Source organism: Oxyura jamaicensis, chromosome 28 (genome assembly GCF_011077185.1).
Source record: "Oxyura jamaicensis isolate SHBP4307 breed ruddy duck chromosome 28, BPBGC_Ojam_1.0, whole genome shotgun sequence".
In the NCBI taxonomy this organism is placed as follows: Eukaryota; Metazoa; Chordata; class Aves; order Anseriformes; family Anatidae; genus Oxyura; species Oxyura jamaicensis.
Window position 1 is genome coordinate 4,742,220 of NC_048920.1, and position 15,852 is coordinate 4,758,071.

General features: G+C 59.4%; 1 protein-coding gene across 1 annotated transcript; it reads left to right on the top strand.

Annotated features, from left to right (window-relative positions):
- The first annotated feature begins 236 nt into the window (after positions 1-236).
- On the top strand, positions 237-14,841 carry LOC118179122 (nuclear receptor ROR-beta-like). Its single transcript, XM_035348211.1, has 10 exons — positions 237-452; positions 7,369-7,454; positions 7,529-7,670; positions 7,984-8,397; positions 8,852-8,973; positions 9,179-9,311; positions 10,213-10,320; positions 10,646-10,756; positions 11,145-11,257; positions 11,409-14,841. Exons 1-10 carry the CDS (start codon positions 446-448, stop codon positions 11,568-11,570), a joined length of 1,398 nt encoding a protein of 465 aa, XP_035204102.1. The 5' UTR covers positions 237-445; the 3' UTR covers positions 11,571-14,841.
- Positions 14,842-15,852: the final 1,011 nt, after the last annotated feature.

A 15,852-nucleotide genomic window follows, 5' to 3' on the forward strand; every position in this document is an offset into this window, starting at 1 on the left:
AGCACCCAGCGCACAGCACCCGACGTGCAGCACCCACCGTGCAGCACCCACCGTGCAGCACCCGACGTGCAGCACCCGGTGTGCAGTGCCCAGCGTGCAGCACCCAGCGCGCAGCACCCGACGTGCAGCACCGAGCGCACGGCGGCGGGGCGAAGGAGGAGGAGGAGGAGGAGGAGGAGGAGGAGGAGGAAGGGCAGGAGGTGGGGCTTGAAGTGAAACCGATTTGGGGGGGCGGTGCCGCGCGGGCTCGTCATGTGAACGGCCACATGCTCGGGCAGAAGTGGGTCAGCGGCGCCGCGGAGGGGCAGGTGCCAGAGCCTCCGGTGCCTCCCGGTGCCTCCCGGTGCCTCCCGGTGCCGCCGCGCTCCGCAGCCGCCGGCCCCGGCCCGGGACCCCTCGCCGCCCCATGCGCCCCCCGGCGCGCCCCTGAGCGCTGCCGGCCACGATGCGAGGTGAGCCCGGGGCAGGGAGGGGGCGGCGGTGGCGGCGGGGGGTGGGGGGGACACGGGACAGCGGCAAAAGTTGGCCCCGGGAGGGAGGGACTGGGGCGCCTCGCGTCAGCCCCGCCGGAGCGCAGCGGGGCGCAGGGGGCCGCCGGCGTTTGCCCCGTCGGGGGCGCGGGGGGACGTCGGGGGGCACGGGGGCACGGGGGTGAGGGCACTCGGGACTCTCCGGGGCCGCTCCCGCTGCTCCCCAGCTCCTCTCCTCGCCGACGGTAAAATCTTTGTTTATTTCGCTTCGTTTCCCGACGCCGGCTCAGCCCCGCGCTTAAGCTTTTCCTCGCCCTAAAGCCCCTTAATCTCCCCGGCAAGATGTTGTTCCCACCGGGGCTCGGGTTAGTCCGTCCCCCCCCCGGCTCCCCGCAGCCCGCTCTGGGTGCCCTCGTCCCGGCAGCGGCTTTCACCCCCCCCTGCATCCACCGTCCCACACAATTCCTCCTCTCGCCCAATTCCTCCTCTCGCCCTTTCCTTTGCAAAGCTGGGAGGAGGAGGAGGGAGGCAAGGAAGGCTCTGGCGGGATGGAGCCGGTGCCCAGGGAGGTGACGGTGATGCAGTGGTGGCTGGACCTGATGGGAGCGCAGCTGTGCCACGACACCCTTGGATAGTTTTTTTTTATTTTCCCCTGGTTTTCCACCACCACTGGGACTTGTCTGAAGTTGTGCCGTGCGTGGATTTGTCTTTGTGCCCGTGGGGACGTGCGTCTTCGAGCTCCTCAAATTGGTTTTCCTCCCTCTGAGCTCTTGTGTAATGGAGCGCATGGGGCTGGTGAGGATGGGGCGAGCCCCCCGCGTCCCCTTCCTGCCCCGCCACATCCCGGGATTTCACCTTTATTAGCACGGAAAGAAGCATCAGCGCCTGCCTAATTGATAACAGTGCCAGGCTCTTATGTAGCGCTTGCACAGCGAGCACCAGGCTTAATTGGCAGCTAGGTGAACTTTTCCTTTTTTTCCTTGTTCCCCCCCCAATTACTGCATGTTGGCCCTAATTAAGGGCCAACCCCATGAAGTCAGTGTTTCCCCATCAGGCATTTTTCCCGCATCCCTGTTGGGTGCGGGGTCCCTGCTTCTCGCCGAAGCCCGCATGCCGCGTGGCGATGCTGACTTGATTCAGTCTCCATTTCCTTCCCCGAAGCCGCCACTCTGCCCCTTTCCCCGGGGTTTACAGCAGCTCCTCGCCTCGGCCCTTCCCGCGCCGCGGCTGCGCCGGAGGCTTTGCCTTGTATAATCCTATAGGGTTTCCAGCTCTCCCGCTCGCTTGTTTTGCAAGCGGCATGGCTCGGAGCGTGCGGTGGCTCGGCAGCCTCTCCAACTTGTCCTAGTGACCTAGATCTGTCATTGGAAAATCAGCGAGGGTGGAGGAGGAGCCTTCCTGCCCACTCGGGCAGCGTGCGTGCGCTGGCGTGGGCAAGGACGGCGGCACCCGATGGCCTCCCATGCGACGGCTGCACCCGCGCCAGGCAGAATCGCCCTGCCCTTCGCCATCCGAAAATAAGCGGGTGGGGAAGTTGGCTGCTGGCAGCTCATCATCCCGCGGGATGGGTTTTGGGATCCTCGGGCGCTGGTTGCCCCCGCAAGGTGCAGGAGAAGGACCCCGCTGGGTTCGTGTTAGTGATGCTGCGGGGATAAGTCCCTGGGATGGGGCCATGCCCCGTGGCTGTGTGGCACCAGTGAGCACTTTGTCCCAAAGGTTTTGTCCCCAAGAGCTGGCCAGGCCCTAAAGTGGCCCTTAGGCTTTGAAGAAAAACGGAGAGGTGGCAGGGATGGAGGGCACCTGGGACCCTGGCACTGGGGTGGGTGAGTCCCTGGTAACCCCAGGGAGCAGTGGCAGTGGTGCCCAGAGGGAGAAAGCACAGGGACCGAGCCGCTCGTCCCCGCGGTGGCGGGTGGCAGCGGGTTAACCCCACGACATCCCCACCTCCCTGCCGGGTTTAACTTTGGACTCGGCAGCGACTATTTAAAGAGCTGCTAAGGTCTAAATCTTGCCCTGTTTATTGGATGCGCCAGCTCTCTTCGCCTTTATTTAGCCCCACGGAGATAAATCCCCCTCGATTTAGCTGCGGGGCTATAGGGGGGGCTCCCCCACCCCAGCCTGGTCTCCCCCACCTGGGGTGGTGGCAGCGTGGGTCCCACTCAGAAGTGGGTCCTGCTGAGACGCAGCAATGCCGCCGCCTGTGCCAGCCAAGGTGCAAAGTGCTGCGCCTGCAGGGTTGGGCTTGCAGCGGGGCCGGCACCATGCTGGTGCTGGTGAGCCCACCGGCTGTGCAGCTGCGGCGAAGGCACCAGAGTTGCCCCAAAGGCGGAGGAGCGCATCCGAACCCTGCTTTGCCCCCTCCCAGGACCTCCTGCCGCCGAAAGTTTCCACGAAATCTCTGCTAATCGGTTAAGAAACCCGTTCCCACCTCCAGCCTCGCAGCCGGCGCAGCGCCAGGGTTGCGTAACTTGAGTTTTCCTTATTGAGCCGGATCGGTCGGCCGCGCGGTGACGGTGGCGGTGACCCCGCGGCCCGGAGCCCACACTTTGCTCAGCGCGATGGGGCCGTGCCGGGCGGGCGCTCTGAACCACCCCAGCCCGTTTGGGGGCAACCACAGCATAGGGATGCCGATGGCCGAAATATTTTATTTCATTTCCTTTTGCTGAAGGTGCTGGGTGCCACAGCTTTGTTTACAAACAAAGCACCCGGCAGATCTGAACAGGTGATAGTTCCCTGCGTTTATTTTTTCTGACACTCCTGCCCAAGGCCGCCTCCACCTGATGTAATCACGGTTAATTACCCAGGGAGGCTCAGCAGCATCCAGCCCTTGGCCCTGGGGGCAGCGCTGGGGTTGGAGGACAAACTGGGCACCACGTTGGTCCAGGGGTCCCCGTGTCCCCATGGAGGGAAGGAGCCGCTGCATCCCCATGCTCTCGGTGGGGATGGGGGGAGCTGCTAATTACTGCTCACGTCCCCTGCCCGAAGGTGCCCCGGCCAGCGCATCACATCGATCGTGGCAGCGGTATGGGGCACAGACCTACTTTCCCAGCAGGTTCGCTGGGTAATGAGCCCGGCGCTGCGGAGGCCGCGTACCCCACACGCGGTGCTGGAAAACAATCGGAACTGGGGATCTGGGGCAGGGGCAGAGCCACCCCCAAAATGCCTGGAGCCACTCCCCAGCCATCAAGGGACACCGGTGCACCGGTGGTGGGTTTGCTGCCATTGCTTCATTTGGACCATTTGGGGAGGGTGGCCGCATCCTGGCTGCATGCTGTGGTTTGAAGGATGCGCTGGGCTCACCCTGGGTACCAGGGCATCTTCAGGCTCCTCTTGTGGGGGTTGCAAAGACCCCCCCAGTACCCGCCAGGAGCTCTCACCCCCCTGGCCACAACCATCCCCATTGATCTGACTTGAGGGGGGGCAGCTCCCAAAAGCCTCCTGCTCTCGGTGCGGTGCTGAGCTTCTTGTGGTGCCCCCACCCTGGCAGGGAGAAAAGAGAGAGGAGGGGAGGGATGGGGCCACCCGCGGCCGGCTCCTGCCACATGCACCGTGGGGCCCGCCTGGCTTTGGGGCGCGATGCCCGCCCCAGGGCGGAGGCGAGAGCGGGTGGTGCTGGTGTGGGGTGGAAGCCGAATCCTGCCCTGGGGAGGATGGCTCCGGCTCCGCCGAAACCGTGGGAGCCGCCTGCCTGGGAGGGGATGCGGGTGACGCGTGGCCTTGGTCATGGAGACCGTGCACGGCGGCCGCTGCAGGGACGGGGAGGTGGCACCCACGGGGTGCTGCAGCTCGGTGCCACTTGGGTGGCAAATGGATGCCACTGTGGGTGGCTCATGGTGTCACCCCCAAAGTCCCCGTGCGAAGTGGCAGGGGGTCACAGCCCACCGTGGGCTCAAAGTGTCCACCTCGATGCCACCCCGGTGCTGCCACCGTCCCCAGCCCGCAGGAAGGGTTAACGCCCGCGGCCAGCGGCGTTACACAAGCGCGGTACGGGAGCAGAAAGTGTGTCAGTGGGACAGGAGGACTCCAGCAGCGTGGGCTCGAGGGATGGACGCGGGGCCAATTGCCACCGCGTGGCCGAGCCCGATGGCCGGATGGTGGCACTTACATAAGGGACAGCCGGTGGCAGCGGGCCTGGAGTTGGGCAAGAAATATTTACAGTGGGAGGAGAGCAAATACCACGGCTGGGACATTTTAATTGCCAGCTGGGAAATTTTCTTTTTAACCCTTTTTTGCTTTTTGGCCCCCTTTTAGTTTTTAGCCCATGCAGCCCGCTGCGTTGCTGCCTGGGGGGGAGTTTGCTCACCCCCACCCGAATAAAGGCGCCTCCAGCCCAGCCTGGCCGGGGCGTGCTTGGTGCCAGGGCTGGGGAGGAGGAGCTGGCATGGCCCTCGATGGGGAAACTGAGGCACGAGGGGGGGCCGGGCTGTGGTGATTCAGCCAGGGGTTACAAACAGAACGGCAATTAAAAGCTGTTCTTGGATTTAATTGCCATCACGCCGGAGTTACGGCTGCATCTCCACGTCAGTTATTTGGGCCTAACGTCCCATTAGAGGGTCAGGTGCTCACTGTGAGCACACGGGTGTAATTAGCAGGATGCCGTATTCCCAATTAGAGCCTGAAGAGGCTCGTCACGGCCATAATCGCTGGCGGTTTCTCCTTTAGGACCATTTGGAAAATTTGGGGTCAGGAGGTGACGCTCGGCCTGGGGAGAGCCCGGGGCACATCGTCCCCTCTGCCTCGTCCCACAGACGCCGGGGCCGCCGTTCTCGGAGGCTGCATTTTTTCAGTTTTGGTGTGCAGACAGGGCTCGGGGCCAGGGTTTAGCCGACACCATCCCACGAAAGGAGAGTGTTTCTGCCAGTGGGGAGATGCTGGGGCTGGCACCGGGGGCTCCCCGAGCAGCACCCAGCAGCCACGGGCACCTCAGGCTCTGCCCTGTGGGCTCCAGGGCCACCCTGAGCCCGGTTGTCCCAGCGGGCACGCGGTGCCGAAATTGCTGGGGGCCGGGTATCGGCTGCGGGCGTGAGGGCGAGGCGAGATGGAGGATGCATCACCCGGGCACTCCCGGCGGCTGCAATTAACCTTGCATAACGAACGCCGCTTCCTGCTGGGGGTGGCACCACCTCTGTCTGTCCCCCCCCTCCCGCGGTGGTGGCACCGCCTCTGCCCCCCGTGACGCTCTCGGGGTGTCGGGGCGGGACGGGGTACCTGTGGTTTACACATTGCGGCGTTGCAGGAGTGGAGGCGGCGGTGGTTTGTCGGGCACAGGTTGCAGCAGAAGATGGTAAATTTGGGGTTGCCTCGGTCACTGGAGGCCACCTGCATGGCGGTGGTGGCCGTGTGTCACCATCCCAGTGCTTCAGTCAAAGGGGCTGATGCCATGGGGTTACGATAGGGTCCCAGGGGTTACAACAGCAGTGCAGAGGTTGAGGGGGCTGGGGCTGGATGCCCCACCCCGCACCTGCCTGCACACTTTTGGGAAAAGCCCTAAAATCACCCTGCGCCTTTGGGGCAGGATCTGACCAGGGCGCTCAACATCAATGGACGGGGCCAGCATCAGCCCAGCTGCCCCGCTCTAGGGCGAAGTCTGCGCTGACCAAGCCCAGCCTCACCCAAACCATTGAGAGAAACTGGGACATCGCCGGCCTCCAGGTCACTGGGTGAAGGAGGCAGCGGGCAGGAACACCAGCACCGGGGCTGTCACCTGCGGAGGCATGGCACAGTGAGGGGACGAGCCCGATGCCACGCAGGAGGAGTGTGGGACCACGATCCTGCACGGACATGGGGGTGAGACCCCGCTGTGCCTCATCCCAGCCTCCAGCCCAGCGGTGGCCGCATCAGCAGGCGAGCGGCGCTCCCGAAACCCCAGCACCAACCCAGCGGGCACAAAGTCAGGCAGCGCCGCGGGGACGTAACCAGCCACGTGCAGCCCAGCACCAAAACGCAGCCTCCCGCAGGCTGGAACTGGGTGGCTGTCAGGAGCCACCCCCGAAATGCAGCCCTCGATGAGAAATGGTGGCTCGGAGGGTTGGAGAGAGGCAGAAGGGAATTACCCACACCGGGGATTTGCACAGGCCCAGGAGATTTTAAATACTCATAATCTGGCCGCGGGGTTTATTTTGGCGCGGCGGCGGCTGCACAGCACCCTCGGGGGCGCGGGGGCCGGAGCGGGGATTAGAGGGTGCAGCGATGCCGGGAGGCACGTAGGAGCACTGGGGGGGCAGCGCCAGCCCGGATCTGGGGCAGCTGGAAAATGAGGAGGACGAAGCCTATTAGCAGCTCAGTGCCAGCGAAGCAGAAGCAGGGAGGGAAGCGGATTTACGGCGGGAAGGGGCCGGGACCTTGAGCCAGCGATTGCTATATTGGTCCTCGAGCTGCCGGGGGGGTCAGGGTGGGGGGGCAGGTCCTCTGCTTGGGCCGGACCCCTGGCAGGGGGGTGCCTGTGGCTACAGGGATGGGGGTGATCCCTGTGCCTGGGGTGTCCTTGGTGCTCCCTGCCCCCCCCAGCATGCATGCATCGAGCAAGAAATAAGGGGAAAGATCCCAAAACTGGCTTCAGGGAGGGCTGGTGTACAAGTATGCTGTGCTAGAAAAGCCAGAAAAGGCTTTTCTGCCCATCTCCTGTTGTTGGAGAGGATGGGGGACCCCATAGCAGTACCCATGGTACTGGGTGGGCCTTTTTGGGGTTCTGTCCTAGATGTGAGCATCACTGTGAGCATCACTGCTCATCCGGGAAGGGGCAACCTGTTGTTGGGTCCGGCCCTCGGATGGCACAGCTGTGCCTCAGTTTCTCCAGCAGCCACAGAGCTGTGGCCATCGCTGGGGTGGGCGGTCTCCTTGGTTCAGCAGCCGCCGTCATTAACCCTGTGGTTTTTCCCCCTGCTTTCCTCCGCCGCAGCCCAAATCGAGGTGATCCCGTGCAAGATCTGCGGGGACAAGTCCTCAGGGATCCACTACGGCGTTATCACCTGTGAAGGCTGCAAGGTGAGCACGGCTCGGGCCGGGCGGGCGCTGCTGTCCCACCGGGCACCTTCCCAACCCGTTCCCATCCCTCGCAGGGTTTTTTTCGGCGCAGCCAGCAGAACAACGCCAGCTACTCCTGCTCGCGGCAGAGGAACTGCCTGATCGACCGCACCAACCGCAACCGCTGCCAGCACTGCCGCCTGCAGAAATGCCTGGCGCTGGGCATGTCCCGCGACGGTGAGTCGCGCCCGGGGCTGTCCCCACTCCTCCCGTGGAGGTTTGAGGCTGCTGAGGCTGGAGCTGCTTCCTCCATGGGGCTGGAGGAGATGGCATGTGGAAACAGGGAGCGAGAAATGCTTTGGCATTTTCTAAGGGCAAAATTCCAACCTCTGCTGTTTGCTTTGAGCCTGGGTTGGTTTGGGGCAGGGGATGCATCCTGCGGGGCCCCTGTACCAGTTGGGGCTTCTAAACCCCACACTGTGAGCTGGGACCTGTCCTGCCCTGATGTGGTGACAGCACCCTAACGTGGTGGCATTTTCCTCCCTGTCAGCGGTGAAGTTCGGCCGCATGTCCAAGAAGCAGCGGGACAGCCTCTACGCTGAGGTGCAGAAGCACCAGCAGAGCCAGGAGCAGAGCGGCGGTGCCAAGGATGAGCCCGAGCCCCTGAGCCGCGTCTACACCACCAGCGTGAGCAGTGGCCTCTCGGACCTGGACGACATCTCCACGCTGTCTGATGGGCTCCTCTTCGACTTCCCCCTCACCCCCGATGGCAGCAGCACCTACTACAACCTCGACCTCCTGGCCTCGGCGCAGCCCTCGCCCGACCAGTCCAGCCTGGATGTGGCCGAGGCCACGCTCATCAAGCAGGAGTCCCTCTACGAGCTGATGCTGGAGCCGGCGCTCTTCGCGCACGGCGCGCTGGAGGGCGGCCAGCTGGCCACCGACATCTCTGTCCTTGAGATTGGTGAGTGTTTGCCCAGCCCCAGCACGGTGCCGGGCACGCAGGGAGCGTGCAGCCCTGGCGTGATGCTCAGCACCGCGTGTGCAGCACCATGCTCAGCACCAGGCGGGCAGGACGCATCCAGCCTGGGGCGCAGCGCTGGGCATGCATGGTGCTGGGCACTCCCGCAGCAAGAGGCAGACCCAGCCAGAGCGGCCCCGGGCTCTTCCTTCCTCAGGCTGAGCACTGATGGAGCTCACTACAGCTGAGGTTGTGCAGAGCATCCCCTCCTCTGCCCCTCAGACACCCAATTTGTCCTCAAATCCTCGTGCATGAGCCCCTCTCCCCCTCCAGCCTTCAGCACCAGCAGCCCCCGGGGGATGCCCAGGCTAGGCTGGGAGGGAACAGTGCCAGCACACAGGGACAGCAGGGTTGGCGGTGTCCTTGCGGCTCACCACCCGCTGCCACCTCTTTGCAGACCGAATTGCCCAAAACGTGGTGAAGTCTCACCTGGAGACCTGCCAGTACACAGCGGAGGAGCTCAAGCGCCTGGCGTGGACGCTGTACTCCCCGGAGGAAGTCCGCGCCTTGCAGAGCAAGGTGGGCGCCACGCCGCGAGCGGGTCCTGTCCCGGCTGTCCTAGTGCCACCGCTGCCCGTGGGTGGCACTGCACTGGGGAGCACCCCGGCGCCCCTTCCCTGCCCCGTGCAGTGGGGAGGTGGGAGGACAGGGGTCCGGGGTGGCGGTGGACCCAAAGCGACGGGGCGGCAGCGAGCCCTAAAGGATGTCCCCGCTGTGCCCACAGAGCTGTGAGGCCATGTGGCAGCAGTGCTCGCTGCAGATCTCCAACGCCATCCAGTACGTGGTGGAGTTTGCCAAGCGCATCGACGGCTTCATGGAGCTCTGCCAGAACGACCAAATCATCCTCCTCAAAGCCGGTAAGAGCCGGACACCTGGCCGTCCCCAGCGCCTCCCCCAAGCGGCAGCCGCCGTGCCGAGGGCAGATCCTGTCCCTTCTCTCGGCTGATGCTCTCCTCTCATGCTCTCTCCTCCCGAGGGTGCCTGAGCCCCCAGCCTCGCTGCTCCGGTTGCCCCAGGGCTCGGCTCAGGAGGGTCAGCAGCATCCCTGTGCCAGGAGGGGGCTGCACGTGGCACCGGGGAGGGAGGCTCCCAGGAAGCCTCTGCGAGAAGTGACCTCCTCCAGGAAAGCCCGAGACCTTCGGGAGGAGAGCATTGCAGAAACCAGAAATGGGATGGCTGGGCTTTTTGTGTGTGTGTGTGCTTTCTGCTAGTTTTGATAGGAGCACAGCAGTTTGTCCCCCGGGAAAAGGGGTACCAAACACAAAATGAAGCAGGGAGAGAGAAAAGGAGAAGATTGGATTCTTCTCCCAGCAAGGGACTGGCAGGTGCTATACCGCAAGGCTCAGACCTGGCCATGCCCAGCACATGGGAGTTTAACTCGTTTCTTCATTTCTTCCTTCTGTTTTTTTTTCTTTTTATTTTGTTTTCACCCTCTTCTCTCTTGGTGCTCCACCATGACATTGATCAATCCCTGTTTCTGGCTGCTGAATGACTGGATAATATTTCCCTTTGGTGAAATATTGTGGTCACAATTGAAAACCAAAATAAAAAAAATATGGGAAAAAAAATAACAAACAACAAACCAACAACCCAAACCCAAACTGGACTTATTGGAATAACCATTGTGCTCTTGGAAATGAACAATCCGGACTTGAAACTTGCACTGGGGGCTTTTTTCTTTCTTTCATTTGGTCCTGGGATGATGGAACCCCCCCCTGCCCTCCCCTCCCTCGTCTGTTGTCTCTCTGCCTATGTCAGGTTGCCTCGAGGTGCTCCTGATCCGCATGATCCGCGCGTTCAACCCCTTAAACAACACAGTGCTCTTCGAGGGGAAATTCGGCGGCATGCAGATGTTCAAGTCACTCGGTAAGAGATGCTTTGCTGCCTCTCTTTCGGGGCTTTCCTCTCCTTTTGATGCCCAGACGGGGCTTGTCACCACGTGAAACTGGGACAAATCCCAGCAGGGCTCAGGAGCGAAGCGAGATGCTGTGGGGACAGGAGGGGATGAACCCCCCTGCGTTTGCTTCTGGTGCCCACCGTGGCCGGTACCCGCTTTCCATCCCAGCCCAAAGCCCAGTGATGTTGGCGATCCTCCGCCCGGGGACCATCTCCTCTCCAAAAGCTTTCCAAAAGGTGGGCTGAGAGGTTGGGGGCCACCCAGAGCCGTGACGCCCCCGTCTTCCCCCCTTAGGCTGCGACGACCTCATCGGCGCCGTCTTCGAGCTGGGGAGGACCCTGTGCCGCCTGCAGCTGTCGGACGAGGAGCTCGCTCTCTTCACGGCTGCCGTCCTGCTCTCCCCGGGTGCGTGGGGACGTGGGGGGGACGCCACAGCTGGGACTGGCCGGGGGTTTCCTGCCAGAGCTGGGGAGAGCTGACCCTTAAATCCTAGCGCTGCTTCCTCAGTGGATGACTGGGGGGGGGGGGGGGGGGAAAGGCATCTAAATATGATTAAATAAAATGATTGGGGAAAAAAAAAGGTCTAAAAAGGCATTTGCTGGGCCAGGTCTCCTTGGTGGGTGGCGGAGCTGCACTGCCTGTGCTGCAGGGGGCATGGGGAGGGGCTGCGGGGTTGTGCCACTGTCCCCAAAGCCACCCCGAGGAGCAGGAAAGGTGGTGGAAAGAGCAAGAGGTGCTGGCGCTGTGCGGGATGGGGACCGGCTCGCGGCACTGACCCGGCTGTGTCCCACAGATCGCCCCTGGCTGACGGAGTCCAAGAAGGTGCAGAAGCTCCAGGACAAGATCTACGTGGCCCTGCAGCACGAGATCCAGAAGAAACACTCCGCCGAGGACAAGCTCTCGAAGGTAGTGGAGCCGATGGCGCGGGGAGCCCCACTGGGGCTGGCGGGCGGGCGTTTTCCATGAGGATAACGCCTGGCCCCAAGGGAGGGGGAGTAGCAGCGTGCGGGGTGCTGGCTGGGAACCCCACATTCACCGGCTCCTTCTTTCCCTGCAGATGGTTTCCAAGCTGCCCCTGATGAAGACCATTTGCAACCTGCACTTGGACAAGCTGGAGTTTTTCCGTCTCCTGCACCCGGAGACGGCCATGAACTTCCCACCCCTCTATAAGGAGGTTTTCAACTCGGAGCTTCAGTACAGCGACCCGCGGGAGAGCTAAGGCTGGGAGCCACCAGCCACCTCCTCGCTCCCCAGATCTGTGAACGAACTGAACTTCAGAGGTTTGGGGCGGTTTAAGTCAAGTAATCAAACCCAAGACAACCCGGGGGGGGCGGGGTATCTCCCCAGCCCTGTTTCCTTGCTGTGGATTGCAATAGCTCTTGAATGTAAAGCACCTTGAAGGAAAAGCAAACTGACTTTGCCATACTAATGAAATGAATGTGAAATCTCCGCTCAGGAGAGGAGATGCTCCTGTAAGTGGTAAGGCACCGACTCCTCCCTGTGGTGCATGGATCCGGGGGAGCACACGCCACGCGCACGCCGTTGTGCTCGTGGCGCGGTCCCTCCCGCGGTTCCGCCTGCACTCTGTCACTGACACTATTTTTTTAATTATTTTTTTAATTATTATTATTTTTTTTTTTAACCCAAACACAAGGCATGGGATGAAGAAGGGGCAAAGCAGACTCATCGGGACAGGGGTGAGCCAGGCAGCTGGGGGCAGCAGCCGGCTCCCAGCCGGACCCGAGGAGAGGGCGCAGGCAGAGGCTTTGCTTTAGTTCTTCTCCCATGGGTGCAGCCTCAGGAGCTCAGCCCAGAAAGACCCACCCATGGCTGGGGGTGTTCAGCACAGGATTTCGCTGCAGAGCAGGCTGCCTGGAGGGAAAGGAGGCCCAGTGCAGTGGGGGAGAAGCTTTGCAGGGTCTCCATGCCCTCCATCGAGGTGTTTGCCCAAAGGCTGGGGCTGCGTGGCCGAGCTGCCCCCTCCCCAGTCCGGATGGCTTTTCGGAGCAGATTTTCTGGAGCACCCAAGAGGGGCTTTGTCCTTGTGATTGTGGCCAAATCTTGGCTCCTGGCTGCTGCACCCCAGAAGCAGCCACACGCCGGTCCCTACGTGATGCTGTGAGCGGTGGCTCTTTCAGGACCTGGCTGTCACTTAGTTTTCTTATTGAGACCTTTCCAAATTCCCCATGACTCAGCACCAGAGGAGGTTCTGTGGCCTCTCCTCCTCCTCCCAGCCCAGAGCCAGTCCTGCTGCCGTGTCCGCAAGGAGCGCTGCCTGGGCCACGGGTCGAGCTGCACCCAGGGATTTCCCCCCAGGAGCTCTCCAGAACTGTTTATTCTCTGCTTAGCAGAACCTGAGGGCTTTTTCAGGGTGAAATCTATCTTTGGGGACAGAGGGAAGCGAAAGGTCCTTATTTCTTTCCTGGGAAGCTGTGCTGCTCCGAGCTTGGGAGGCCCAAAAGGCAAAGAACGGACGGTTTTGTGGTGTGATGCTGGCAGGGTCACTCAAGGGGCTCTCTGGCCAGGCTCTGCGCGTAGATTTTTCAGTCCCTGTTCCTGCTCCTCCTGCAGCGAATGCCAAAAGCAACAAGGGAAAAACCTGCTACAAGGCAGCCCTGTTTTCTGCTGACAAAGGGCTAAAATCCCAAGCTCCTTCTCGCTTCCTATTGATTTCTCATGCGTCCAACCACATCCTCTGGCAGTGTGGGTCATCACCGAGCGTGAGCCGAAGACCTTCATTTCTGTAACTGCACACCCTAAGCCAAACGAGCAGCTTTCTTAGTGATGTAGGGGATATTCACGCTTTTAGTTAAAAGACCTCCTAGGGAAGAACATGGACCAAACTCGATCAGGGAAGACTCGCCAGGAAGGCGAAGGGATTTCTGCTTCGGTGTAAGGCCAAGACAGACTTGGGATTGTGCTCTTCCCCGGCAGCCGCCGTCCACCACACGCAGCTGTACGCTCTATGGTTTTGTTAACCACCGTCTGAGCTGATTTTCGGAGCACACTGGAGTTCATCAGCCTCGTTTCTCTCCCCGATGTCGGTAGACCCCACGTCTCCGCCTGAGCGTCCCAGCGGCCCCACGCAGTGCCGAGTGCCAATGCGCTGTTCTCCAGCGCGGTGTTAGCAGGGGTGGGGATGTGCCGTGCTTGTTTCCTGCCCTCTCGGATCCTAAAGCTTGACAGAAGTGAGAAGTCAGTATTGCCTTTTTCGTCTAGAGGGTTGTGCCTTTTTGAAAAATCATTTCCGACAGCACTGTTTGCTTCCTGGCTCCTCTCTCCAGGGAAGGCAGGCCTTAGGGAAAAGCACTCGAGAAAATGAATGTGCTTTGCAGAGGGGTTTCTGCCCTCCTGCAGAAACAGAGGGCAAGCGATCCCTTTCTCAGAGGAAATAGCTGCGGATGTTTTGAAATGTTTGGGAAAAAAAGCACACACCCTTCTTCACGTCCTTGGTATTTGTCAGCCAACATGCACGACTGGTCAATGTCACCGTTCTCATTTCATCGGCAAAGAAACCAAGAAAGCACCTTAAATCAGGAAAAGACTGAGCCCTCACCACGAGCTGCGTTTTTCCTGCTTACAGCATCTATCTAATGGGAGAGATTTGGGATTCTGAGCAATAAAAGCCAACGTGGGAATCTAGGGAAGCCTGGAAGTATTAAACACTAGTAACTAAAACCTGCCAAACTGTGGGAACCTGCACTTTTATGTTCTCTTTAAACGAGCCCCCTCATCGATTAAATTATTCCCTGGGAGAGGATCAACTTCTGTTTCACGAGGAGGGGAGTTTGGGCCCTGGTGCCCATCGTGCCACCATCCGAGAGCCGAACAAGTGCCCAGGGATCTGGGCAGGTGCCGGGGGGCAGGCAGTATGCGTCGAAAGGGATGGTAGCAGCACACCGAAGCCCCTGTGTTGGCTGCAGCCCCTGCTTTCAGCTCGCTCCTCTGTCTTTGCCCAAATAAACAGGGCCATGGTCACTGTGCTGAGGTCCCTCGTGCTCCACTCTGTGCCACCAACAGACAGCGGCTTGGCATCGCGAGGAATTGAGCTTTAAGTGGAAGGGAGAACAAAAAAGCCTGGGTAGAAATGCCTGGAAAAGGGAGATTTGCGTGCTCCCTTGCACCGGTGTTGCATGTGACAAGTGGAGAGGCTGCGTTGGAGCCCTGAGACCCCAGGCTCGCTCAGTGCTCGGTCCTCAGCATCTCGGAGAAACATTTCCGTCCCACCAGCAGCCAGACATTTTGCCGCTTTATTTTCAAAAAGACCTGAGAAATGGTTCCCTTTAGCAGGGTGACCTCAGCTGCGAGGGATTGCTCTTTTCCAGATGAAGATTAATTTTGTGTTTGTTTGTTTGCTATGGCAATTTAGCTGAGTGTGCATTTCCACCTCCAGAACCCTCACACTGTGTATAAAAATGGATAAAATATATATAATATATATTCTTGTGAATGTTGGTGCAAAAGAGAAAATATATAAAGTTTCAGTCGGCTTTATGTTATTTTTTATCTATATGAATGAAAGGAAGAAATGGAAAATTATTTTTTTTCCATTTAACACCCTCCACACATACCTACCTGTAGATACCAACAGGTTTTATGGAAATGTTTTACTTTTTAGATTTAGGAACATGCTTCTGTTCTCATTGAATGTCTGTCTTGTAAGATTGTAATTTCTATTTTTTTAAAGAAAAGAAAATAACTAAATAAAACTTCCTCTTTCAGACCAGTCAGCTAGGAAGGGAGGGCAAGGGAGGGAGAAATGTTTATTTAAGGACAAAAGCTTTGTCTGATTTTTTCATTACATTAAATAAAAAGTAATATAATGTATGGAAGAAAAACTTTTTATTGAGGTGTACTCTATAGGTATATACATGTATATTGCACAAAATTTACAGGAAGAAAAATAAAGTCTGTTTTACAAGGTAAAAATAATAACGGTGGAAATAGTGTGATTCGAAATTTTAGCAAATGCCGAGGCTGGAAGCAAACCCCTCAAAGTCATGGACTAGCCTTTAATTGTTCAGCTGGCTCCGGACCAAGCTGTAATAGACACCATGATCCAGCATTGGAAACAAGGCTAAACAGTAGAGGTTTGCAGGTATTATTTATTCACTTCAAATCAGGCATGCACTTAAGTGAGCCAGGGAAACATTTGGATTTGTCTCCTGTCTGTGCACCGGGTTTGGAGCCCTCACGAGCGTTTCCCATGCTGCTGAGCATCCTCCATCCCATGCACTCAGAGTGGGAACAGATCTTGGGAAGAGGGCTTGGCGTGGGAAACCTGTCCAGGTTACACCAAGCTGAGTACAGTAATCTCACCCTGCGGTACTGGAGACAAGTTTCAAGACAGACAGGACACGGATTTGTTTTCAAATGGTACCCACCCTAAGAGGGAAGAAAGGAAGACACCTGCCTTGAATACAGCAAGGATACAAAGACCTGGGTGCAAGGATGCTTCTCCATCAGGATGCAGCGGATCAGAGGTATTGTATGCAAAATTT